At 40.7% G+C, this 15,123-nt stretch overlaps 1 protein-coding gene across 1 annotated transcript in view; it reads right to left on the reverse strand.

Annotated features, from left to right (window-relative positions):
- NID1 (nidogen 1) overlaps positions 1 to 15,123 on the reverse strand; it is a 59,446-nt gene that overhangs the window by 18,108 nt on the left and 26,215 nt on the right. The window contains exons 13-15 of the mRNA XM_054820539.1: positions 6,888 to 7,112; positions 6,072 to 6,244; positions 3,985 to 4,111 (exon numbers count right to left, since the gene is read on the reverse strand). Of these exons, the coding sequence (XP_054676514.1) occupies positions 3,985 to 4,111; positions 6,072 to 6,244; positions 6,888 to 7,112 (525 nt within the window). The remainder of the gene's footprint in view (positions 1 to 3,984; positions 4,112 to 6,071; positions 6,245 to 6,887; positions 7,113 to 15,123) is intronic.

Genomic DNA, 15,123 nt, shown 5'->3' on the forward strand with positions numbered 1-15,123 from the left:
CTTCTATTAATTCCCAAGTTTATTTACTGACAGCCATTAAACAAACAATACGTGACATGAACAACCTTTCTGGAGAAAAGGCATTTGGTCCAGAACACTGGATAGAGCTGTCTACAATTTGCTACTGCGACTCTGCTATGAATAATAGTTGCACAATTGCCTAAACAGCCTCTGCTCTCTCACACAGGTGGATTACACTTACCGCACTTAACCTGGACACATGGCATTTTGGATGTAGGTTCATTTCTGAAGAGGCAGAAAAGAACTACTAAGAGGTATCTCACTGCTTCTGACTCACAGCTCATACACAGGGAGGCCCCAAGAAAGTAAGTGTGAATCAGTTTTCTCTCCTCCCAAAGGCACTTGGGCATACTTTGTTACGCTAACTTCACATCACTATTTGCATTTCTCCAAGTGCCTCTGTGGAGCTAAGCCTGTCATCTGCAAGAAACCACCTCACATATACTTCAGATCCTCAAGTGTTCCCACTTCTTTTCTTGCTAATGGCAGAGGCTGCTGAGAGTGGCCTTATTTTGAGGTGATGGTGGCAACAACTCCCAGACAGTCTCTGGGATCAGAAGATCACTGACTAAATGGTGGTAGAGGAGCTCCCAGCCTCTTTTAGGAAAGAGAAGAAGGTAGCAGGCAAAAGATCTGCTGCCACTGATTCCCAGGAGCCCCTGTTCCCTGACCAGTTTCCTTGCTTCAGCTATATGCCAGGAGATTTAAAGAAGTCTAAAATAAATGTCTTTCCTATCTCATTGACAGTGAGCCAGAAAAAACTATCCCCCTATGCAGGCTTCGTGTATCACCAGGCTTCCCAGAGGCACAAATGTGTTCCTGCTATATTGTCATCAGGCCTGATACAGTCACAGGCTCTGTCCCTAGGGACAGGCTTGTGCAGACATGTATGGCTGATATGACTTAGGCAGTTACAATGAAGATGAAGGCTCTCTTTCCTGACCTGCCTCCACAGCTGCAGAGCTCAGAAAGCCTCCACAGGCTATACAGCTGCAGGGACAGATGAAAACTGGATGAGGCTCCACAATAAAACATGTTTCTGCAAAGCAACCTAACCTGAATCACAAGAGCTTTAACAAACAAAAAAAAAGTGCATTCCACAAAAATACATGTGAAGTGAAGAAAGCAGCTGCATCTCAAAGGAAAAAAGCAAAAATCAAAACAAAACAAATAATTCTCAGGAGTCTTCTGAGAGGGAGGCATTTTCCTACTCCCTGAAATTTTAAAGTTTCAGTTTTAGCCAGCACAGAAGATATCCATTCAAATACTGAATATTCAACCTTATTTTGTTCTGACTCTTATTGAAGAGCCTGTTAACGTACAGAAAGTAAAGTGTAACATCGCTCAACATCTCTTCAGGAATGGCATTCACTTCCTATGCAAACAGGACAACAGAAATCATGAGATGCCTTTATACATACAATGTTTTTTGTAGCAGTCAAAACCCATGCGGTTTCCATGTGGCATTGAAGCATCTTAAATTACCTAAAATAATCAAATTTTGTTGAAAACCTTCACAAATATTTCTAAAATATTTTAAACGCTGCAAGATTTTTAATGCATGCACACATGCTCTCATCATACAGACTAATTCATATCCATAGAAAGTTTTTAGCAATAATAATTTCCCCTCACTTTTTGAGGTGCAGAATCTGACAAAATTCTTTAATAGTTAACATTGAAAATCCTTTCCCCATAGAATATGTAGTTGTTATAGGCACATGCTTGCACCACAGATTAGAGTCCCTTTTAGATTAGATATGCCGGGATGAAAAAGAAGTCTTACAAATATCTCAACCATCAAGTTGTATAGAAATATCAAGCTCGATAGTTGCTGTAGTGATTAGGGATGCCTTAAGCTCTCCCTTTTCCCTTCCCAGGACAACAGTAGGATCCAAGCAGCTCCCATCTCTCTGCTGCCCTTAAAAGCCTGAATAGAGTCCCAGCAAACTGGCTATTCGGAAGCACAAACTCCAGGCAGAGATACTTAACACATCCAAAGAAAACGAAAGCAAATTTATAGTAGAGTTTTAAAACTGGTTGATCTTTTTGCTACAATAGTTTCCTAAGGTTTTGTGACAACAGCTGCAAAGGATCCAAAGCAAGACCTCCTCCAGTATCTTGACCTCACCTGTGTTCTAGGATCCTGAGGACACTAGTATTCAAAAAGTGCCTCTAGCTACTGTTTTTGTTGGTTTTTAATGCCCCCACATTCACTTTGTTCTGCAACCCTGTCCTTCCCCTTAACCCTTTCCATTTAAAAAAAGGTTTTCCTATTTAAGATGCATGGGCTCACACCCTTCTAAAGGAAATGAACATGGACTGCAGTAAGCAGCAGCAGCTTGGGGGAAAGAGTATAAGAACAGGACATAAACTGTAAAAACACTAACCCCACAATACCCTCTAGTCTGATTCTCAAATCCTTGAGCAACTCCAAGGGCAAGAACCAAACATGGTCGTTTACTCATTTTTATTTTACAACTTTAGTGCGAGGCATGGAAAGTCACAGCTGAAACAGTTTCTAACCATCTCTCAGCCATTTGGCCCCCAAGCCCAGGAACAGAGAACAGGGGTTCTCCTCTTCAACCTCCCTGCTCACCAGTCCCTCCTCAGCAGAGGAGACAGCTGAGAGGCAGAGAACAGGGGAGAAAAGGACTACACATAACCAAATCTCAGCTAGCCAGTGGATTACCTACCTTACCTACAAAAATCAAGAGTGACACACACAGATGATATTTCATGTGAACACATGAATGCAACTCCTTAGTCAGCTTGAGTTGTGATTGTATTCGATACCCATTCAACAGCAAACTGACAATCCATCATCCCCTTTTCAGGCCACAAATACATTGCACAACGATGAGTCTGTCCCAGCACGTGACCTAGGTTGTAACGTCAACCTTTCTTCTTCACATATTTACATCTTGTAGCCATTGCACCACTGTAAGTATGAATAACATACAGTAGCCTGAGCTTAGACTACTTATGTGTTCCATTCCTCATGGCCAGAAACATGGGATCTTTTCAGGAAGGATGCTGGACCACCCTTTCTGATCAGTATGGTTGACAAGACATGACTGTAAAAGAGGTGGAATACACAAAGGCTGCTAGGCTGGGCACACCATAGCACAAGCAATCCTCAACACAGGAAAGTGAGGTCTTGAGTGTGCTTTAAAAATCTGGCATGTCATGACCTGGGGATTTGCCCTGAGAGTATTAGCTGTGCTGCCCCACTACAGTGGCAGCCTTAAGGCTGCTACCATAGGTAGAGAGCAGTAAAGGTCTCAAAGCCTGCTTCACGATTCCTCCCCAGAAGTGTCAAAGCATCCAAAGGAGAGTTGTTGGGGGTTTTTTGGGTTGGTTTTGGTTGGGGTTTTTTTTTAATTTGGTTTTGGGGTTTTTTTCCCCCCCTTTGTTAAACACAGCAAGACTATCACAATCAGAGGCTTGGACTGTAATGGGGTACAGAAACCCTCTAAACATTTGTGTGAGGAGCTGAGACGCTGTCCAAAGCCTGCACTGTGAGGCTCTGAACCCTGCAGCCATTAGTGCCTTGAGATATGCTTTAATACCACCACAGCAGCTTGATTCATCTTTCAAATCCCTCAGCCTTCATTTAAAATGTCCCCAGTGATGTTCACAAGACACTCAATGGTTAGACAGATACAGTATCCTGCAACTGTGAGTAAGGACAGAAATACCTCACTGACAGGCTGCTTATTTAGAGAACCGATTTCTTGCCTACCTCAGCAGTGGAAAGGCAGTGAAGGACTAGTGCATAGGGAAAAGATATTTTTTCATTTATGTTATCCAGACTTTTTGGTTATTGTTTATCCAAATAACACCAACTTGTAATGCTACAGCTCAGGCAACACCTGGGAAGTATATATTACTAATAATATAATAATAATATACTAATGCTATTCCTACAGAGTAGCAAGAGGAAGAATTTTGTGCTGTTACCTGTTTTGATGATGGTTGTTGGCTCCCCACCATGCAGGCTAGCTCTGCTGATTGAAGGGCCACTGATGTCTGTCCAGTAAACCATCTTGTCTGTGCAGTCATAAGCAATTCCAATAACAACTTTGTCCTGTTGGTCAACGAGCAAATTAAATCAGCTTATGCTGAACAACAATTATTTGCCAGCAGCACTAGCTTATGGATCTAAGTCTCAAGCCTGGAAAAAAAAAATCTTGAGGAAAGGTGGGAGATGGGGAGGATAGGCAGAGAAAACGATTGGGTGGCAGTCATTGTAGAATAGCTTAGAAAAATACTTTGAATTAGAAGTACCTTCTAACTAGCAGACAACATTTACAATGACCATATTCCAAAGAAGCATTGTAGATATTAGTACTGAACAGTCAGTCTCACTTCTACAACTTCACCTGCATATCCATTTAAAGAAAGTTCATGTTGTTATTTTACTGTACTATTCCTCATCTGCTTTTTTCTCTTGTTCTAGTGACAATAGTGACTTCTATCAAATCTGGCTTGCATTCTGTATATTCATCAGCACGATGGCTGCATTTCAGCAGTGCTACCTACATAGCATCATTTGATTCAAAAAAGTTCTAGCAAAGTAAGATTTTAAAATAAAAAACAGCTTAAAAAAATACTCCATAAATCATTCTGCTGGGAAGAATATGCTCAGGAACAAGGAACATACACATGCAATTTTCCAGACAGGAGAAGTTAGGACTAGAATTGGAGTTTAGAGTTGAAACTCTTTCCTCCACGCAAATGAAAGACTTTCAGGGTAAAACAATAATTTCATGTGGACAGCCAGGTCTATCACCTTTGCTGCTTTTGTAACTTGCAATGTCTTAGAAAGGTGGTCCAAACCCACGCATTAAGCCACATGTGTGTATTCATCAGCATACATTAATGCTGAAGGTTCCAAAACAATCTGAACACCTCTAGGCTGCTAAACACTGTCACTTTGCAAATACACAACACTGAGACAGCACAAGCAGAAACAACACTGTTAGCAGAGACTGAAAGTTTCATTTTAATTGAAAGTTTTAATGAAGAGTTGCATCTTATCTCTTGGAAGCTCTTTCCTGAAGATATTTCCAATTAATTCATTTAAGCTAGATCAAAGAAATAACGAGACTAGTTGACAAGGATTCAGAACCATGTCTCTGTATCAGCTTAACTACTGCATTTTGCACACAGTATCTTACTTTATTTTTACATTATTGCAGCAGCACTTTATACAAGAGACACAAGCTTGATTTTGCCCGTACATCACAGCACAGTTTGTAATAAGTGATTTAGTCAGATTTGGTGTACTAAATATTCACAGTAATGTAAAAAAGAGGCCAGCATGCTACCTGGTATTGCTATCTATTATAAATAGTGTAACACTGGAAGAAAACAGAAATCCCAGGCTTCAGGCAAAACAAATGAGTATGATGAAACTGGAAGTGAGAAGAGTTGGTGTGTGTCACAGGCAATGGAAGAGATAGGTTCTCAGCATCAGGGATTTATTTTCAAGGAAAAAAGATTCTCTAGACAGTAGTAAAAAGTGTGGGGAAAAGATTTACCACCCACTGGGCCTGCACTTGGAGAAGGAAGCAAAAAAGCAGAAAAAAAAAGAAAAAAGAAAAAAAAGTCTCTATATATCTGTAGCCAAGAAGTTCAGAGAATTGACTGAAAACAGGAAGAGATTAAGACTTAAAAAACTTGAGGTAGTAAGAGAGGGGAAAAAAGGCCTTCTCCACATACTGCTTTTGTAGGTCTCCTAGACTTTTATAGCAGACTCAGAAAGCCAATGGAAATGTGAGTGTACGATGAGCTGTTGGAGGCATGAGAGATCACAAACATTAGATTTTTGTCTTATGAGCTACTCCTTAAAGCTCAGTTTCAGGTGTTTTGACTAGTCAGATCAGGAATTTTCAGTAACAAAGTAATGGGATACTGAAATTTTCATCAAGATTAAAAATTGAGTTTGGAACTTAAATTATCAAATTACATAGACCAACACTCTCACCTTCATCTTTGTCACAAATCTTCTAAAACACATGGACTTAGTATAGTAGGTTACTTACTGGAATATGCAAGAGTGCTTTTGCACCATTTTTCTTCATATTGTTTCCCTCTAGTGGGACATGTTCAATTTTACCGCTTTGGGCAAAAAGCAAGTGTGTTCCTGGCGGCAAAGGTACTGTATCTGGTCGAACAGAGGGCCCAATAACAACAGGAGGAGCAGCTGTGCTCAGACCTTGTTAATAGAAAAGGAAACAGATGGGGAAAAAAATTAGTTTGTACAGCATAATAAGGCTCCTTGTTATTTGCAGAGACACAATTACTGTCAGACTTCTTAGAAGGAAAAAGCCCTATAAGCAGACACTAATAACTATAATCAGATGCAGAAAGCTTCTGATTTTTTCCCCTTGGCTGACAGAGAAGGAACAATTGACATAATAGGTCTTTTCATGTTCAGCTCTTTCCTTCAAATGTTTAGAAAAGCCTGTCTTATTTTGCAGCTGAAGTGAGGAAGATGTAGGTAGGAACATCCTTCATTTCCTGAGGCAAGTCAGTTACCACACATTCAGATTTGCCACAGCTCCCAGAGGGTAGAAACTACAGAGGCCTCTCACAGTTTCAAGCCAGGGAAGAAGTTAGAAAACCATCTTCTTATTCAGAGGCTCACCACAGTTGTCCAGATGCCCTGGCTAAAGGAAAAGTGTATGCTGGAGTTACCAAAGGGCTGCAGCATGAGGCATATCATCACTGGGACAGCCAAGATCTGCATTGCTCCAAGTCCGTGCTGTATCTCTGGGGCATGACTAAGCCCTACATTTGGGAGACAGTGCACTTAGGTGGAGAGACACCCACAAGAAACAAGTGCTTCAGGCACTTACATGGTGGCTGGACTCCTGGTATGCTTCTGGTGCCATCAATCTCATTTCCATCCCTATCCACACACCAGCAATATCCACTGCTAGGATGGCACTGAGTGGGTAGGTAATTCCCATGGTCATCACACTGGGGAATGAACTGACCAATGCTTGTCTCCCTTGAGAAGAAAGTGCCTCCACTTCCAAGAGCTACTTCTCTTTCATGCTGACATTTGGTCTTTTCCACTTCTGTAAAAAGATACAGAGCAGTGAGTATTTCTGTTTTAACTATGTACTATTAACAGTTAATGTATGCTGACCACTTACAATGCAAGTATTCTTACCGCTGGAGGAGCATGGCACTGTTACGAACCTTGAAGGCATATGCCTTCAGTGCACCTTCAGGAACAGTCTGCTCTATGTAAATGTGATACATTTGCCTTAAACTTAGGTCATTTTATCGTTCACTGTCTAATTTAAAACAGAACAAACAGCCCCCCTGCAGCTTCCTACATTGAAGAGTCATAAACAGAAGCTGGAAAACACTGCCTTTCTCCTTGAGGCACATTAGCAAGAACATTCTGTCCGACTTGTGAACCCAATGTCTACTCATCTGACAGTTATCCACGGGCCTTAAAATGTGACTAATTAGCCAGGCCATACAGTGGATAAAGGTTTTCTGTAATGCTAAAAGTCAAGTTTCCCTTCAGAGCCACAAGAGAAAACCACAACATGAGGCAGATGCCAAGGTCTCTACAGAACCTAGGAAGTGAAACAACTCATTGCTTTGATGTATATTAGGTTTTTAGAGTTTAGTATCAAATTTGAGCAATCATTTGATACTTTTGAACTTAAGAAAGCAATTGCAGGAAAAGATTGTCCAGTCCCTGGTAAAGCGCGTAAGTAAGGCTATACAGAAAAAAGGAATACTACTACGTATGCAGAGAAACATATGATGCACAATGGCTACGCCACATGCATATGTATTACTGTAGAGATTACAGAGGAAAAGCTAACTTTCCAGGTTATCAGGAGATGCAGGGATTCAATTCTTTTTGTTTCAATTTTACAAAACAGTCTGGACTGAAATACACCTTTTCTTATGGTATTATCTGTCATGCAATAGGGAATGTCATCTGGATCAATATATCCTTCTAGATACCTAACAGCATAATGAAATTAAAAGAACACAATAAAAATAATCTTTTTCCTTCTCTAGACAAAGAAATCTGGGTTCTGTGCATTGGGAGAGAAAGAGCTCTAATTATGAGGGAATATCTTTTTCCTGTCAATGATTTCTACAGACCGTTAGAAATACTTACCACAAACTGCCTGCTGAAGTGGCTCGAACATTACACTTCCATTTATTCCCTTCCTTGTTTTTACATTGCCTGGTGGACAGCATTAGCTATGTGTGGCTCAGACTAGACCCAGCCCAGCCGACCAAAAAGCTAATCCCATGCACCCACAGACTACTGCAGTGCAAATCACACAAATACAAAAAAGAAGGGTAGGTTTTTTATTATTATTTAACCTAGTTATGCAAGCAAAAGCTTTGGACAAGTTTCATGCACCTGGACACGATTAAAGTAGAGAAATATAAATGTCTGGAAAACAGCTCACTCTAAACAACTGAAATACTTGGCATCAGCTTTAATGTGGGTGGTGGAGAGCCTTGAATCAACCTACAAAACCAGACCCTGAAGGAAAGCCTCCATTATCTGTCTCAAATTTTGTTTGCATGTATTCAATGCGCTATGCAGTATGTAGGTAAAAGAAATGTTTATTCCAGTAACTGGATAGTTTTGCCACACTTTTTCTTCTTTTTAAAGCTCTAATTATATGCACTGCTTCTGAGAGAAAGCAGGGGAATACAGAGTATTGGTAAACTGACCCACTCTGCTTTTGTTCATTGCAGAACAGTCTTCATTGCATTCACATTATCTTTGAAAGACACTGTTAGCTCCTCCTCAGTGGGATATAAAAACAGATGTAGAAGCTGGCTGTTTTTCCTTCCCATCTGAAACTTCCAGAATTAGAGAATATCCAACAGCTTACAATTTTTAAATCAATAGACAAGATCAATTTTATGAAAATGAGTTATCAAATATTAATTATACAAAGAAGTGTATATACACTCCCAGATAGGACCTAGCTGTTATACATAAAATATATTCCTATTATTGGTAATTTGAAATATCTATGTCTGTTCTAATTTCAAGACTGTGTTGGGTTTGTGTGGCAAGGTTTTGGTAGCGGGGGGGCTACAGGGGTGGCTTCTGCGAGAAGCTGCTAGAAGCTCCCCCTGTGTCTGATAGAGCCAATGCCAGCCGGCTCTAAGACGGACCCGCTGCTGGCCAAGGCCAAGCCAATCAGTGCCTCTGTGATAACATATTTAAGAAGAAGAAAAACAGTTAGAGAGAGAGAGAGCTTTTGCAGCCGGAGAGAGGAGTGAGAAGATGTAAGAAACTCTGCAGACACCAAGGTCAGTGCAGATGGAGGGGGAGGAGGTGCTCCAGGCGCCGGAGCAGAGATCCCCTTGCAGCCCGTGGTGAAGGCCATGGTGAAGCAGGCTGTCCCCCTGCAGCCCATGGAGGAAGGATGAGGGGGTGTAGAGATTCCACCTGCAGCCCGTGGAGGACCCCACGCTGGAGCAGGTGGAGGCACCTGAAGGAGGCTGTGGCCCATGGGAAGCCCACGCTGGAGCAAGCTCCTGGCAGGACCTGTGGACCCGTGCAGAGGGGAGCCCACTCCAGGGCAGGTTTGCTGGCAGGACTTGTGACCTCGTGGGGGACCCCACGCTGGAGCAGTTTGCTCCTGAAGGTCTGCACCCCGTGGGAGGGACTCCATGCTGGAGTAGGGGAACGATGAGAGGAGTCCTCCCCCTGAGGATGAAGAAGCGGCAGAAACACCGTGAGATGAACTGACCGTAACCCCCACTCCCCCGTCCCCCTGTGCCGCTGAGGGGGGGAAGGTTGAAGCAGGGAGTGAAGTTGAGCCCGGGAAGATGGGAGGGGTGGGGGGAGGTGTTTTAAGAGTTGATTTCATTTCTCATTCCTCTACTCTGTTTTGCCTAGTAATAAATCAGATGAATTCCCTAAGTTCGGTCTGTTTTGCTCGTGACAACAATTAGTGAGTGATCTCTCCCTGTCCTTATCTCGACCTACAAGCATTTCGTTATGCCTTTTCTCCCCTGTTTGGTGAATGAGGGGAGTGAGAGAGCGGCTCTGGTGGGCACCTGGCCTCCAGCCAGGGTCAACCCACCACAAAAACAATGTTCACATTTATATCTGCAGATTTTATACAGGAATATCGATGGAATTTTTGAAGAGTATTTACATTGTAATGATCAAGACCAATCTCACAAATGGCCTGCTTATGCAATTAGCCCCACTAAAGTCAAAAGACTAGTCAAACAAATTAATTCTCAAACTTAGTACTCAGTTTCTAGAAGGCAGAGAATATGACTTGTTCACTCTAAAAAAATCCCATCAACAATGATTTTTCAGTTGCATAAAAAGATGTCAAATACCCTATTGCCACTCACTTTTAGGAATAACTATGTATTTTACTACTTCTGTGCTCCTGAAAGTCTCTTATATTTACAAGCATTTTTCTAGTGCAATAAGTAGTATCTAGGCAACCTGGTCTAGTGGAGGGTGTCCCTGCCCATGGCAGGGGGGTTGGAACTAGATGATTTTTGAGGTCCCTTCCAACCCAAACCATTCTATGATTCTATGAAGTAATCTATGTTACTATTAAAATTTATCAAGCAAAACAAGCCCCTAAACTAGTTAGGACCATCCAAACTAGGCACTTGGGATCCATACTGTATTTTTTCTCTCCTTATCTCTGAATCACAGGCAGGATTACTATGCTCCATATCACAGCTCACTAACTCTTACTGCTGGCAGGTAGGCATCTTTACTAATCTTCACTCAAAACACATTCAGAAGAAGTTAGTCCTGTTTAAACATTTTTTGCCAAAGAGATCAGCAGTGAGAGGATATACATTTCCTTTACCAGGCGAATGTCTTTACATGATTTTCTACTTTCCAAAAGAACACCTTTCCTGCAGCTGTAGGCACTATGTGGTATGACTGTTTTACCCCCTCCAACTACAGCCACTCCCTTGAACATATGTTACTCAGATATTGATGGGCTGCTGAACACAAGAAACAGGTCCTTAGTCTAAGAGTTAAGGCTCCCCAACTAGGGGTGAGAAGACAGACTAAGTATGAGTACCCAGATTTAAACAGCTATACACTAACATGGCAATGTAGTCTCCTTGAAGTGGAGAAAAATCTAGTCAACGCAGTGTATTATCCAGGGCATTCATGTTATTCTGTTATCCTGAAGACGACACCAACAGCTGGTCAGCTGGATCAAGCCCTGCACTATTTCCACTCAGTATAAAACTAATCTCAACAGCCAGTTTAAAGACACCTAAAGGAAAGTGAGCTGAAACTCAGTCCAGTGTTGTAACCTACGCTGCAACGAAGGCACAATGACAGCTGGTTGGGATAAACAACCTGCTTATACAGTCATACATTTTACTCAGTGTGCTTAAGAGAAGATGCTCTGATTATGCAAGCTTTAAATTGTGTTAATTAACTGTCTGAAATGAGGCTTGCTATGACGAAGTTTGAAAGATGAGATTGACACAGTAAATAAAGTACATTCCCTGCCTTGCTGAGCTAACAGTACAAGTTAACACATATAACAAGAATTGGCACATATTTAGATAGTACAAGGGCTACTTTGTAAGCCAGCTTCCAGGCACAAACATTATGACTAGTAACTTTCCTTTCCTTCAGTATAGCAACCTAAACGAGGTTTCTTAGTGCTCTTCCTTTAACATAAGTACAGTAATATTTCATCCAGTCAAGAGTCTTCAAAGATACAGAACAATTAACATTAGGAGAGTTCTCTGATCTTTTGACTGGCATGAAGAAAACTTCCATTAACTACAACAGGTACAGCTAAGAGCAAATACCTGGTGTAACAGTGCTGTTACAACTACTACTATACCTGATGGTAGCAAATGGAAAATAAGTCATGCCTATTTCAAGGCTCCATATCCAGGGGTTACCAGCCCTGATTTTCAGTGGTTCCTACCATTCTTGAAATCCACATTTGAAAGTCAAGACAAATGATCATGTCAATGATGAGAAGAATGGTATAACATTAGGGTTAGTTCATACTGTCAGAGATGAAACAAACAGTAAGAGCAAGACTGGGGTATTCTTCACTGATGCACAAAAGTGCACCCCTGAACTAATATCTTTGCGTTTCCCTATGGCACTCTACTTATGCCCACAGGACAGTATCATTTTCAAAACAAAGCACCATACTGTGGGCTACCTTAATTTGATAAACGATTAAAAACTGAAAAATTACCTGAGTCACTGGACAAATGTCATTTGTAGTAGTAGTATTTCTAGTAAGTTCCCATATTACCTGGTTTTAAAGTCTTGATTTTAAATTTCCTTATTAAGAAATCTAATTCCTTCATTAGGATTCTGGAGGAAAAATATACAACCATCGGTCACAAAAATAGGCCACAAAAGGTAAGAAAGACAGGACCACATCACTAGATAAACTGAGCTCATTAAAGTCAACAAGTAGATTCACGCAGTCAAATGGAATACACTAGCCTCTAAAGATAGACTCATCTTGGAAACCACAACTGAAAAAAGCTATCAGCAGATCACAGCTACTAGCAGATAACTGCAAGCAGGTAAACTGCCAGCACCCAGCTCAGTGCTGTAGGGATTATGAGAGGGTATAAATAAGAATTCACCATATACACAGGGAACACTGCACAGGTATAGAGAAGCAATGTGGGATTGGGGAGATGGTTCAAGGAATACTGGGTCCAGCTCTGGTAACCACAGTTCCAAAGGATAGTGAAAAACTGAACCAATGTACAGAAAAGAGCTCCTAAAAGAGAAGCTGTAGTGCAGAACAGAGATCAAGGGTCTGATGAAAAAGTTATGTTCCATGGACCACAGTACACACAATTCAGACTAGATACATAGAACAGTGCATCCTGAACTCAAGCTAAATGTATACCCTTCCTCAGAAAAATAAATTCGTATTTAATGTTTTAAACATTTTTTTCAGTTGTTTCATAAACTACTACTAGCAATCTTTAAAAGTCACTGAAATATATCATGGAACTTGAAAAAATGAAATGGAAATAGCATGGATATGGAAAGCGGGCCAGGTGAAAAACATACATGTACACATTTCCCAAATGAAAAGAAACAAACAGAATGGCGGGAGGAGGGAAACCCCAAAGCCATATTCAAACATTCAAGGTCTTTTTTGGTCATAAAGAAAAGCTCTTGCAGCAGCACTGCAGAAAATGATTTATGGACTTTTCCAAAAAAAGTTGGAGGCTGAGAAAACAAGATGAGAAACAGAGATGTATGGGACTTCTTCCCTTCAATTTGCAGGGGGGAATACAGTCTGATATACTAAACCAAATTCAATTAGTTCTGCAACATCATTAAAAAAATTTTAAAGATCTGATATAACTACTCAAATAGGTTTTCATTCACAAGCTAAAGATGAAGCAAATTAAAACTGTGTCCAGAATCAGTATGTAATCAAAGAGTACTTTTTAATTTCCCACATGGATCACACTATTCCCTGCATTTCACAAGGAGTTATACCGACATTTTTAATTGCTGTTCTCAGATGTTGCCAGAAAAAGAGGAGGAAAAAAACCAAAACAAAATAACACGCTTCCCTTTGTCCCTTCATTTTCCTTTGTAATCCTTAACTTACAGTGTTGCCCTGTTGAGTGCATTTCTCATGTGAAACGGGATTGTATACAGAGGACCAGCAAATGGCTCTTAACAGTCAGACCCCTAGTTCCAAGAATCTAGATTTGTTTCTGTTTAGTAAACAGTGTCTGGGGTCTGCAGGGATAGAAACACTCAGACATCTGGTTTTTTGAAATGGAAAAATGAAGCGTGAGGAAATAATGAAGTACAGACTTTCTTAATAGCTGTGAGCAGTGGGACATTAACTCTTTCATTAACCTGCCAGTTCACTCCTACGGACATTCTCTTGTGTGTGACTCAAATCCATTTTACTTGTTAGTCTACTTGTTTCAAGAGTTGCCATTCAGCAGTGGTGAGATTCAATAGTAGGTTTCGTATAATAATAAATACATCACACAAGCAAGCAATTGTACACATGGACTGGAAAAGAGAACGGCAGAAAGAACCGAGTATTCAGATGAATGAAACTTTCCATGCTATTAACAACCTCAGTGACTTGACTGAGGCTAATTAGATCAAAACCTTAGTGGGTAAAAAGGGGAAGAAAGGGTCTCTAATTATAGCTGAATACAATACAGCCTCATCTGGAATCTCCATTCTGAAGGAACTTACTTTACAAATTGGGTGCAAAAGTAAAGTAAACTAAACTGCTTTTTTGCTAGGGTTCAGAAAATGTATATCAATTCTATCTCCTGGCAATGATTAACTGCTGGATAGATCCATTTTAAAAGTACTAAAGCTTTAGCAACAGATGACAACCCAAGGGCGGCTATTGTTCTATTAACTCTAAGAAGGGAGAAGTAGCTAAGTTGTTGTAAACACTGCCATTGCTGCAGACTAGCAGAGCATCACAGATACTCTGTAATTCAGTCAGGATTCAGCAAAAGCGAGACTTCTTATCTACACAGATTTTTTTTCTGTTCAGAGCATTTCATGAGCAGAGCCAAATGATGCAAGTGTTTCTAAAGCATGTCTTCTACTGGTAGTACAAAACAGCATAAAAAAAAAAAAAATCAGAGAGGCATTTATGAAGACTAACAAAGCCTGGCAGATCCCCACCCACGAAAATAGCAGACACAACAAAACTCTCCAAAATATTTTGTTACTACCATTAAAGCTGTGACATGGAAAGATCTCCATTCAAGATATAATTGTGTTAAGTATGGAAAGTCAAGATGTGTACAGGATAAGCAGCAAGAAAATAACATAAAGCTACAACAAAATAGTACACTGTGCTTAGCAGTTTAGTAGACACACTAACCACTGCATGTGAAAAGGTGTTGTTCTCAACAAAAAAACCCCACTTAAATATGCTGCCACATATACTCAGGAGAAATTAATTGTGTCCTGGTAATAAAGTTAATCGGTTGAATTCAAGTATGACTCTACCAAACCACCTGTTTCAGCTACAAAGGGGATGTGCCTGACATGAAACCAACATTTCTGCCTCTACAATTCTTCCTGAA

This window comes from Grus americana, chromosome 3 (assembly GCF_028858705.1).
Source record: "Grus americana isolate bGruAme1 chromosome 3, bGruAme1.mat, whole genome shotgun sequence".
Classification (NCBI taxonomy): domain Eukaryota; kingdom Metazoa; phylum Chordata; class Aves; order Gruiformes; family Gruidae; genus Grus; species Grus americana.